Source organism: Neofelis nebulosa, chromosome 4, assembly GCF_028018385.1.
Source record: "Neofelis nebulosa isolate mNeoNeb1 chromosome 4, mNeoNeb1.pri, whole genome shotgun sequence".
NCBI classification, from domain to species: Eukaryota; Metazoa; Chordata; class Mammalia; order Carnivora; family Felidae; genus Neofelis; species Neofelis nebulosa.
Genome location: NC_080785.1, coordinates 13,049,809 through 13,061,877, shown reverse-complemented (window position 1 = coordinate 13,061,877; position 12,069 = coordinate 13,049,809). Strand labels below are relative to the sequence as shown.

The 12,069-nt window shown below is 43.4% G+C and overlaps 1 protein-coding gene across 1 annotated transcript in view; it reads left to right on the top strand.

The window, feature by feature from the left end:
• MGAM2 (maltase-glucoamylase 2 (putative)) overlaps positions 1-12,069 on the top strand; it is an 85,941-nt gene that overhangs the window by 29,631 nt on the left and 44,241 nt on the right. The window contains exons 14-22 of the mRNA XM_058724036.1: positions 481-565; positions 3,200-3,317; positions 6,489-6,660; positions 7,421-7,537; positions 8,251-8,405; positions 8,533-8,617; positions 9,740-9,796; positions 10,610-10,734; positions 11,597-11,685. Coding sequence (XP_058580019.1) covers positions 481-565; positions 3,200-3,317; positions 6,489-6,660; positions 7,421-7,537; positions 8,251-8,405; positions 8,533-8,617; positions 9,740-9,796; positions 10,610-10,734; positions 11,597-11,685 — 1,003 coding nt within the window. The remainder of the gene's footprint in view (positions 1-480; positions 566-3,199; positions 3,318-6,488; positions 6,661-7,420; positions 7,538-8,250; positions 8,406-8,532; positions 8,618-9,739; positions 9,797-10,609; positions 10,735-11,596; positions 11,686-12,069) is intronic.

The following is a 12,069-nucleotide window of genomic DNA, read 5'->3' as shown; positions in this document are numbered from 1 at the left end:
GAGACACAGAATCCAAAGCAGGCTCCAGGCTCTGAGCTGTCAGCACAGAGCCCGACGCGGGCCTCGAATTCACGAGCTCCGATATCGTTACCTGATCTGAAGTCGAACACTTAACTGACTGAGCCACCCAGGTGCCCCAAGCGTTATTTTTTTTTTTTTTAACACATCACTGAAATAATACCAGCAACAATAACATTTATGGGTAAAAATCAGCCTTTGGGATGGTATTTCCTAATTAACTAATTGAACTCAAGGTATAAAAAGTAAAACGTGCCTGATACCTGAGAGTTGGAGGGCAGTTTAGGCACAATTTAATCCAAAGGATGAAACAGAGGTCAAGAAAATTTAGGAAGATTACTCAAGACCCCTAAGTCAGTTGCTAAGAGACCCCAGACAGGCTCCTAGTTCAGGGGACATTCCCAGACAACCAACCCAACTGTAGGTAACCCTTTCCCTTGTGTGGCTTTTGTGTCTTTGCAGGAAATGGATGAAGTATCCAGCTTTCACCACGGGTCCAATCGTGGGTGTGAGTCAAACCACTTGAACGTTCCTCCTTTCACTCCCAGTAAGTTGTCACAAGGCTTGTTGAAAGCAGCCTCAGCAGCACTGGTTGTGGCAGAGCTCAGTCCCACTGTCCTGGAGCATGCGGCCTGCAGCCAGGTGGGCCGCTCCTCTGCTGGAGGCCCTGCCACCACATTGGTCTCTGGCCACCTTTTCTCGCTGCAGGAACTGAACCCCAGGGCGAGTGTGTGATGAAGACATGCCTCCCCCACAGGGTTCTGTGTCTCCCAGCCCCTTTGGGGTTCTTCAGAAAACCTCAAGTCCAAACTACCTTCCATTGAAGTAAAGCTGCAATTTTGTTAATTTTTTTTCTGCTCATTAGCCATAATTGAAAGCATCAATGGTCCCAATTAGGTCTCTCTTAATTTTTTTTAATTAAAAAAATTTTTTTAATGTTTATTTATTTTTGAGAGAGAAAGAAAGAGAGAGAGAGTGAAGGAGGGACAGAGAGAGAGACACACACACAGAATCCGAAGCAGGCTCCAGGCTCTGAGCCATCAGCACAGAGCCCGAGGCAGGGCTCAAACCCACGGAACCATGAGATCACGACCTGAGCCGAAGTCGAACGTGTAACCAACTGAACCACCCAAGTCTCTCTTATTTTTAAGTCTCATTTCTAGTCAAATTTTCCATTCCTGATTTTGAAATTGTGTGTGTGTGTGTGTGTGTGTGTGTAACAGCATCGAATAGATTGTGCTGTGGAAACAAGTAAGCCCCAGCATCTAAGTGGATTAACACAATAAACGTTTATTTTTTGCTCATATAATACTCCAGCATGAGATATGTGGCTGTCACTCAAGCAGTGACTCAGGGATCTAGTTACTTCCATTGAATGGTGCTCCCACCTCAGAGTCCCTTGTTTCTGGCTTCCTGGGTGAAGGAGAGAGATGGTAGAGGGAGTTTTATTGGCCTTGAAGTGAGGTGTGTTCAATTGGCTCACATTTCTTTGCTCAGAAAGCCAACCACATATTCTCAGTTTACCCTGGAGCAAAAGTGTGAAATACAACCTTCCTCTCCCAGGAAGAGAACACAGGCTTGGTGAACATCTGGCCAGTCTCTGCCAGTTTATTTTGGTTTGTCCACTTTCCCTGCACCCTGGACTAAGGTTTACCTGTTTCTTGAGCCCTTTCTGGTCACTGAAAGAGTGGAGAACTTTTTGGGAGAAATCTTGTCTTCAGATCACTTAACTTCTTGCAAAATCTATTTGCTTGCCCTGTTTACTCTTTATTCATCTCTGCTCGGTCTTTGTTCCCATTCTTTTCCCCACTGTGGATCAGTTTACTATGTTTCCCTTTTAAACTCTTAATATTCTTCTTAGCCAGAACTAAGTTGTTGTGTTGTTGTAGTTTTGTTTTGTTTTGTTCTATGAAAAAAACTGCAATGTCATCCTGTTCTGCCTGCTTCTGGCAAACCCCTCACTCCCTACCTCACAGCATTGTGTCTTCCTACCTGTGACTAGCCTCTGCCCCAGAGCTGCTCTGCTTCTCACCTTTTCAGGTTTGGAGAGCACAAACTAGCATGATAAAGACTTAGATATTTACCTTTGACCTTTAGACAGTTGTGGCATCTTTTCTTTTTTTGTTTCTAATATTTATTTATTTTTGAGAGAGAGAGAGAGAGAGAGAGAAAGAGAGAGCGCGCGCGAGCAGGAGCACAGGAGGTGCAGAGGGACAGGGGGCCAGAGGATCCAAAACAGGCTCCACACTGGGGCTCGACCTCACAAACCGTGAGATCATGCTCTCAGCCAAAGTCAGCCCCTCAAGCGACTGAACCACCTGGGCGCCCCTGGATTGTCTTTTCTTATCATGGAAGTGGTTGTGGGTCTCATTCCACGGGCTGAGCTGTGCCAAAAATACACATTTCATTATGTTTTGGAATTCAACTTAATTTCTGGTTCAGTTGACCTGGTGGGATTCTGTTGGGCTTGTGGGGAAAACTCGACCTCACAGTTTCCTGGTCCCACTGCTTTCTGGAATCGTACTTCATACTGCAGCCCTATGTCCACAACAGGGCTTCACGAAGGAGGGCTGCTATGTCTCAGTTACTGGTCTACCAGAGAAAAAATAAGGGAAGAACAAGATCCTAGGCTACAAAGCAGAAACTTTTGAGTATTTTAGGGAAAATACAGTCACAGTGGTGATTCTAGAGGCAGGATCTGAGTTCTCATTTGTGAAACCACCCAAACGTCATCTCTCATTTCTTTAAAAAGCCTACCCAGCATATGAGTGCCTATAATGGAAGAGTGAAAGCATTTTCCTTTCCACTGTCCCTCATGTCTGTTCCTAACACATTCAGTTCCTCTTGATCAAATATATGTAAAGAAATGTGTGTGTCTTATTTGTATTTAATCTCAGACCAACTTCCTGTGGCAATGAGCTTGTTCCTCAGTTACTCCATCCAGCACCATTTTTTTGTGACCTCAGTGGGCGTGCACATTAATTTTAATGATCTATCTCAGGGGCTTAGTGTAGATCCGTGTAGGAAGCAGCATTTAGGGTAGAATTTAAAATCTGGAAAGGATTTCGTTAGGCGGAGACTGGGTAGGAAGATAGAACAAGGAGGAAGCAAACAATTGGGTGGTTCTTTTGTTAGAGCCCATTGACAAGGAAGTGCCTCGCTAATGGGTATTTCCCCACAGGAGTTCTGGACGGCTTCCTTTCTGCAAGAACCCTCTGCATGGATGCAGAATTTCATCAGGGCCTTCACTATGATGTCCACAGCTTGTATGGCTACTCCATGGCAAAAGCTACACACTTGTAAGTACTTGGTTTTCCCCCTAATTCCAGCTTGGGGGAGTTAGGAGGCAGAGGGCTTTCAGAATCTTCCAGAAGTATGTTTTTCAAATATTTTTGTGCTGATAAGGACACAGAAACTCAGATCTTATAGGCTACTAAAGAGCTCTTTTCCTATAGCCCCTTGGTTTCTGTGGGAGATTAGTTTTGATTGGCTTGTGACTAGGACTTCATCAGATACTAGTAGGCAGTAAGGTGTAAGGTATTTAGAGCATTCATTTGGAAGCCATCCCTTGCTGAGGTCCTATTACCCAATGTTGCTGTGGTTAACACACTAAGGTTTCCTGAATTGACAAATAAAAATATAAGACCAAGTTAAAATTGTATTGGACATACTTACCCTAAAAATTATCTATCGTTTAAATGAAATTCAAGTTGACCTGAGTGTCCCGTGTTTACCTGGCAATGCTGCATGCAATACTTCTAGCTACTCTCCCCACTGCCTGCCCCAGTCTCCCTCTCCATTCTCCTGTCTGCAAACATATGCTTATCTTTAAAGCCTCTCTTCAGATGTTCATTCTGGAAACCTGCCTGTCGGTTCTAGAAAGACTATCTCCCTTTTTTTGTGCTACCTTTATTTGTATTGCAGTAGGCTTAATGTGCAAAAATCTTATAACTTTTAGATAACCCATTTTTTCTCTCTTGCTGGACTGTAAGTTTCTTGAGGGAAAAGCCATGCCTATATCCTTAGCCTGAGGAATAGTGTGTACTAAAGATGTGTGTTGAATAGCTGCTGGTCTGAGGGAGCGAAGTCAGGAAGGGCTCCACAGGGGGCCTGGTGAGAGAGGTGATTTAGACTACACCACTTGTTTTCCTGCTCCATTGTGCCCTCCAGACTTTGAATTATGCTGGATTGTCCAGGTGAGAGAGAGTCCTTGTCCAATAAATGCCAAAGTTTTGATCTCAATAAAAGAAAAGCTTCAGGAAAAAGGACACATTTCTAATTTTGTTATTTTCTCTTTCTGACCTCTGTCTCCCTCACTCTACCTTTCCTGGGAAATAAATTAGATGAATAAGGCTCAGTTTCCTCATCTTGGGAACGGGAGGCTGGGACTGATATTGGCCAGAGTTTCTTTTAGTTCCGATCTATTTCAACCCGTAGACGCTTCTAAGAATGGAAAGTGGGTGGGAGAGTGGCTAAGTGACCAGGGTAAGAAAGAATGGGCAGGAAGAGGGAAAGAGAGTTGCAGATTGCTTTATGGCTCGTGTCTCCATGTAATAAAAGTTCTGTAAGATCATGATGGGCTTGGTTCATAGATTCTAATAGCTATGATTAATAGTTAAAAGGTAACTGTGATGGAGAAGGTAGTAAGTGCCTTTCTAAGTTCTCTGGGTCAGACAGAGTGACCTAAGTCCCTGGAAATAAGTGGAACTTGGCCTTTGGATATGAGGCAGAGTGGTAGAAAAACAAATAAGATGTTTGTTCAGTGGAATCTGAGCATCAGGAAAATTTAAGTCATAGATCTGATGGCTATTTGGCTCAGGCTTCCTGGAAATATTGTTTGGGGGCAGTGATTACTGGTTTACCCCAAGAATGAACTTCTCCTCCCTCTAAGCTGAAAGTAGAAAGATCAGATCCCCTCAGAGATCAGGACTGGATGATAAGCAGACCAAACTTGAGGGATAGAAAGGAGAGACATGAGGATCTCTGAAGAAGATTGTCCCTCTGGGCTTGAAAACAGACTTATTTAATCTGTGGTACCATGAAGGTTGGCCTCTAGATAAACCTGTAACCTCAGATAACCTTATCCCTGTTTCAGTTTTACTCTGTACAACCTGAAGGTGTTTCTTTTATGATCCATGACTGCAGCATACAATAAACCCCCTAGTCAGTGGTAATAAAGGCAAAGTACCTGCTCATCGAGAGCCAAGTAGACGTGAGGGTAAGGGTGGAAGAGTGAGTTTTCTCCTTTATGTTACCTTTATCACTTGTTAAATTGTACAAATGGAGGGCTCACTCTTCTAAACCCATCTTCTTTTTCAGAATTTTCTCCCCTCTGCCCTTGTAAGTCATTTGACATTGATAGACTCCTCATACGGCGGTCCTCAGGATATGAAGTGGGGAAGAATTGGTGGCTGTGACAGGGTCTGTGAGGAACTGCCCGGTGCCTGCTGGCACACTTGTCTCAGACCATGTACCAAAAGGAAAGGGCTCACAGCAGTTGTGGCCAGGGTATCACTACCCCATAGTTGTAATTTTGTTTAATACGAGATCCCTAAAGGAAGGTGTGAGCTGTTTATCAGGGAAGGAGAAAGGAGGGAGAGGCATTTCGAGGAAGTGCCTATGCAAAAGAGTATTCAGAATAAAAGCTAGGAAAAGAGCCGTCATCTAACTACGTGTTCTTCCCACCCCATGCTCCCCTCCATCCTGAAGTCTTTATCTTTCTGCACTCCATCTTTTCAATTCCTTTGCTTTCTCTTCTATCTAGTCTTTTTTGATATATAATATCTTATATGTAGTATAATGCAAATAATATTTTGTATTTGGATTGCATTTAACTTTATAAAGAGTATCATATGTCATCTTTTGAGACTCACTGATCTCATATTAATTAAGATTTCCCAACATTGAGAACTGCTAATGATAAGTTCTGAAGCTTTTGAGGAACCCAGGTGCCTGGAGCCCACGTGGTGTACAAACTATCCTCCTAGGCCAGCACAGGCTACAGAGTTTCAACATGAACTGGTGTTATACTAAACAGGATGATATATGTATGGGCAGCAAAGCATGGAAACAAGGGCCATTGGAAAATCTCTGTCTGGAGGGAGAAGACGGAGCCAAAGACCCAAGGCACGGTTCCAGTGTCTTGTCGACCAGAAGGGTCAGAGGCACAACCAGATCCAACAAGATGAAGAAAGCATAATCAAGAGGACAGGAGTCTAGAGACATTTCTTAGGGCGGGGGGCGGGGGGCGGGGGCTGGACTATAGAGGTTTGTGCTGTCTTACATGAAGTCTAAAACCTTATTCAGAAGTGGGAAAGAAGCTCTTAATGCTAAACTAGTTTGCTCACCTAGCTTATGATGCCCTGATGCTTTTTCTGTTTGGTTGGAAAGTCCATTGCTGCCCTTGGATATAGGTGAGTCCTAGACATTCACAGCTCACTTCACATTCAATTGATTGTGTTCCTTTTCAGGGCCATGGAGGGTATTCCCTTGAACAAAAGTAGCTTCATCTTATCCCGTTCTACTTTTGCTGGGTCTGGCAAGTTTGCTGCTCATTGGTTGGGAGACAATGCAGCCACATGGGATGATCTCCGATGGTCCATCCCTAGTATCCTTGAGTTCAACCTATTTGGTATCCCCATGGTGAGTTTTCCTCTTAACCAAGGAAACTTAACTTTTTCTCCTTTGGCATTCTTTCCATTACTAGTCTTTGAGGTGTCTGAAAACCAAGAAGCATATATGTCTCTGTGTGGTATGTATTAGAAAATTCATTTTTAGGAAGGAAAAAAAAAGAGGTTAGAGTGGGAGAGAGACAAAGCATAAGAGACTCTTAAAAACTGAGAACAAACTGAGGGTTGATGGGGGGTGGAGGGAGGGGAGGGTAGGTGATGGGTATTGAAGAGGGCATCTTTTGGGATGAGCACTGGGTGTTGTATGGAAACCAATTTGACAATAAATTTCATACATTAAAAAAAGAAAATTCATTTTTATATGTGGCATGAACTGTATTTTGAAGATGAATGGTAAAACTTTATCAGTGGGTAGTCATCCATAGAATCTCTGAAGTTAGAATAGAGACACCATGAGTAAAATATATTAACATCACAGAAAATGTCCATCAGCAAAGCATCAGTGAATAGCAAAGGATGAAATTGGGAGCTGAATATTGAGGATGAGCCCTTGATATACCACCAATCAGTCTTCCTCTTGTCAGCTGATTCACGATGCCTATTTGCTGCTTTCTTCCATATGGCTGGGGGCTGGCCCTGAAAGCCTGGAGAACCCCTTTAAACATGGAATGGTGGAAATAAAAAAGAGTTTGTCCCCTTACTACATAGGTGTACAATCACTGCTGTCTCCTCTCTCACTGACCACTGTACTTGTATGTGTGCTAAATCTCCAGGTAGGTGCCAACATCTGTGGTTATACAAAAAATGTCACAGAGGAGCTCTGCAGAAGGTGGATGCAGCTTGGAGCCTTTTATCCACTATCAAGGAATCATAATGGGCCTGAGTTCGTGGTAAGGTCTCCAAGTGAAGGGATGGAAACTTCTTGGATTGTCTAATCTAGTTGTTCTCAAAGAGGATTGCAGAAAATCCTATAGGTTGGCCCTAAGTGCAGAAGGAGAATAGATAAATTTGGGGTCATAGGCCCAAAGAGCAGAATATTGGGATAAGGGTGTATGGGAAGGAATATATACATATTGAGTGATTTTATTGTGATTTATATTGATTTTTCTTTTACCCACCAACAAAGGTGAGAAGAGGTGTTAGAGTTTCTGTGGTGCTATTATGTCTGTCACTACCTTTTATAAGATGGGACCATTGGGGTCCACTGGTACTATGAAGTACTATGAGGAACCTCAAGGTATAAAATAAATTAGATCAGCTCTCAAGGGAGCAGGACCCTCTATAGCCCTTTTATCTTCATGGTAACCTCCATGGGCTTCTTTATCACCCTTGTGGCTGCCATAGACTGGGATCATAAGACACCTGTCAAATTTAAACTCTGCCACATGTTTGCAGTTTACATTGGTAAAACCATTAATCTTTGATACTGTTTTTTCATCTATGATGAAGAAGCAGGACCAAGATCCTTGTAGTTTGGGGAACCCTTTGCTATCTTCCAAGGTGGAGACCATAGCTACTTTTATCTGAGAAAGCTTCTTATCATAAGGGAACAAACTTTCAAAACACAATGGAAGTATCTAATATTTGCTTCCTTCTCTCCTAGGATCAGGATCCCGTTGCCTTTGGCAGCCACTCTCTGCTGGTGAATTCCTCCAAACATTATCTGAACATCCGCTACACTCTACTCCCCTATCTCTACACCCTTTTCTACCGAGCTCACACCCGGGGAGACACCGTGGCAAGGCCCCTTGTCCATGAGTGAGTTTCCTGACCCACCAAGAGTCCCTCTCAGATCCTGATCTCACCTGGTTAGTCAGGATCTTGTTGCCATCTAGTGTGCTGTTGTTCTGTATTGGAGGTTTCATCTGCCTTCTCTGTTTTCTAGGTTCTACCAGGACCCAGCTACATGGGAGGTGCATGAGCAGTTCTTATGGGGGCCTGGACTTCTCATCACACCTGTTTTATATGAGGTATCTTTATAATCTGAACAATAGTGTGGAATATCACACTTGTCCTCATGGCTCTCTGGCTGGATAAGCTCAGTCCCGAGTGTCTATAGCTGTGTTTAAATATCAATACAAATATGAATGAGAGAAAAATTATGAAAGTTTGGAAATTATAAAAATAGTAATTCTTGGTCCACTGCGTCACCAAGCAAAACAATTTCCATTTTGTAAAATTACATTAAAACTTGTTTTCTTAAGCCTATGGCCATGCATTGACAGGGGCTTTAAATGCCATGGGAGTTTCAGCTGGCCATCTGTCTGTACTTCCCTTTGACCAAAGGATGTGTGCTCTTGAGGTTGGATCGGGAAAAGAGAAGAGGCGAGAGAGAGAAACAGGGAGGGAGAGAGGTCTGGACAAGGGGAGGGTGTTACCCTGGAGACCATATATATGAAGGACCACACATACCCTTCCTAAGTATGAGTGGGGAAGTGTGGGGGAGGAATCAGGATTATGCTGGCCATTTTATAAACATGAAAGATCACCAGTGTATTCATGTCAAAGACCCGTCTCTGGGCAGATGCTGGGCAGCGGGCAGTCCTACTGGAAGGTTCTCCTAGAGGTTTGGCTGTTTCAGTCTCCTCCCACCCATCAGATTACACAAGTAGCTCAGTGAAAGAACTTTCTATGCTTCTCTTGGGAAGTTCCAGAGCCTTGAAGCAAAACTTATTTATTTATTTTTAATATGAAATTTATTGTCAAATTGGTTTCCATACAACATCCAGTGCTCATCCCAACAGGTGCCCTCCTCAATGCCCATCACCCACATTCCCCTCCCTCCCACCCCCCGTCAACCCTCAGTTTATTCTCAGTTTTTAAGGGTCTCTTATGGTTTGCCTCCCCCCCCCCTAACTTTTTTTTTTTCCTTTCCCTCCCCCATGGTCTTCTGTTCAGTTTCTCAGGATCCACATTTTAATTTCTGGGCACAACTCTGCTCTCAGTAAACTGCCCAACTTTCTAAGTATCTGTATTTGCACTTGTAGAATGGAATGATCCCAACCGTCTCTCAAGATGGTACAGACAAACATATGAGGCATTGTGTACTGTAAGGGGTGTGCTGATGTTGCTCATTGTTGGGGTTTCCCTAGGGTGTGGACAAAGTGAAGGCATACATACCGGATGCCGTGTGGTACGACTATGAGACAGTAAGTAAGGCAGCCCCGCTTGGGTCAGAGACCAGCCTCTAGCAGAGGGCATTTCTAAGGCAACGGTCCTGGGAGCTTGGGGGAGGATAATGGTGCAATGCTTTAACTTCAGTTGATAGAGAGTACTTCTCTGTGAAGAAGGTCTTTCTAGACATACTATGAAATGTGCATAACTGGGGTAGGTTTATAGGAATTTTCATTTTATGAACCTGGTTACTCTGCAGCTGTGAGAACTAGTAATTGGCTGGAGGCTGTGATACCCTAGTGAATGAAAGCCCAGTGGTGGAATCACCACATGGTACAATATAAAGAAATAGGGCAGATTGGAGTCTCAGATCTGCTATCTATTTTAATTATGCCTTGGGCAATCCTTTGCTTTTGGGGGTCTCTGCTTTCCTTTTTTTTGTTTCAAATTTTTATTTAAATTCCAATTAGTTAATATATAGTGTAATATTGTTTGGGGAGTAGAATTTAGTGATTCATCACTTACGTATAACACTCAGTGCTCATCCCAACGAGTGCCCTACTCAATGCCCATCACCCAGTCAGCCCATCCCGCCATCCAACACCCCTCCAGCAACCCTCAGTTTGTTCTCTGTGGTTAAGAGTCTGTTTTATGGTTTGCCTGTCTCTTCTCACCCCCCCATATGTTCATCTGTTTCGTTTCTTAAATTCCACATATGAGTGAAATCGTATAGTATTTGTCTTTCTCTGACTGATTCATTGCAAATGAGGTGACTGAACTAAATGATCTCCACAGTACCTTCTAGTCCAACAGTCCATTACGTGCTCTGTCCTCATTCCGTTGGCTAGGGAGTAGCTATCCAGTGGAGGAAACAACTGGTGGAGATGCAGCTACCACCCGATAGGATTGGACTTCACCTCCGTGGGGGCTTCATATTTCCCACCCAGCAGCCCAACACAACCACTGAGGCCAGGTAAGCTCCTCCCTCATTCTTCTACGGTGTGACTGCTCTGATGCTCCAAGGGGAGTGTGTTATGGGGCAGGCAAATGGACACTAAATGTGGAAAGATCATGGGAAAACATCTCCAGTCAGTAATCCATCTCCCCTCCTTTCAAGGTCAGCCCTGAAGTGGCACCTTCGTGTTCATTTAGTGGGTAAGGTAGCCTCAGCTCCTCCATGTTTCTAGAGCCTTTCACTTGGGGACTGAATCGGATTTTAAGAACAGTCAAAACAGTCATTCATGAGGATTTCCCTATGGCCAGCAACTGTCTTCAAGTAGATTCCCTTAAGCATGAGAGAATGCAAGGTAAATAGGAGGTAAGAGTTATCACATGGAAGTCAACATAGCTTCCAGGGTCAAGAGTCAGAAAGTTCAGGTTCAGGCTCCAGCTCTATTACACATTAGATGTATTGCCATGGACAACCTACTTTCTGTGTTGCTGCCTATCACTAGTCAACTGGGGATGACAATGGTTTGAGTTTTTAGTGTTATCATGCAGGTTAAATGAAAATATAGTAGACGTGGTTTATTGTCCATAGGGCACTTAGAAGAATGCTTGACACATGGCAAGCACCCAGTAAGTGCTGATTATTAGTAGTATTGCAAGCCCAGTCTTTGGCAGGAACGGCCTCCTTCTACCATTGTTATGCTCATTCACTACCAGCCTCTGTTGTCTACCCACACCCAACTTCTGTGTTTCCATACAGTGTCAATATCTACTCCATTTCTGGGATAGACTCTGAGTTCATCTGTCCCTAAGGCATAAAAGGGGTTGGTTGAACATAGTTCTATGTCTTCTTCATTCTCTGAAAATTGAGGGTTGCTCTTTCACAGTCGGAAGAATCCCCTGGGACTCATTGTTGCCTTGGACTATAAGAGAGAAGCGAAGGGAGAGCTGTACTGGGATAATGGTGAATTCAAAGGTAGGCTTCCCTCTGGTGCCCTCCCTGGGCTTCTCAGTGGAAAGTAGTCATTGTAGGCTGTCCAGAATGGCACTAACCCTGTTATCATCAGTGCTTGCTTCTGTAGCTTAGAACCAATTTATTCTGAAAGTTCAGTTAGCCAAGCACAATGCATTAAAATAGACTTCAGATAAGCAACTTGCATGTTATTGACTCTACCAAAGTGACACACATTATTTGGTTTAGTTTAATTATTCTCTTCTCTGGGTATCATTACCAATACCAAATAATACGTTTTGTAAATAGATTTGTAAAATATTGCTTTGATTACTATCAAGGTGGAGTATCTAATTTGTGTAGTGTGATTTTCCACTGTAAGATTTCCATAGAGGTAACCGACAAAAG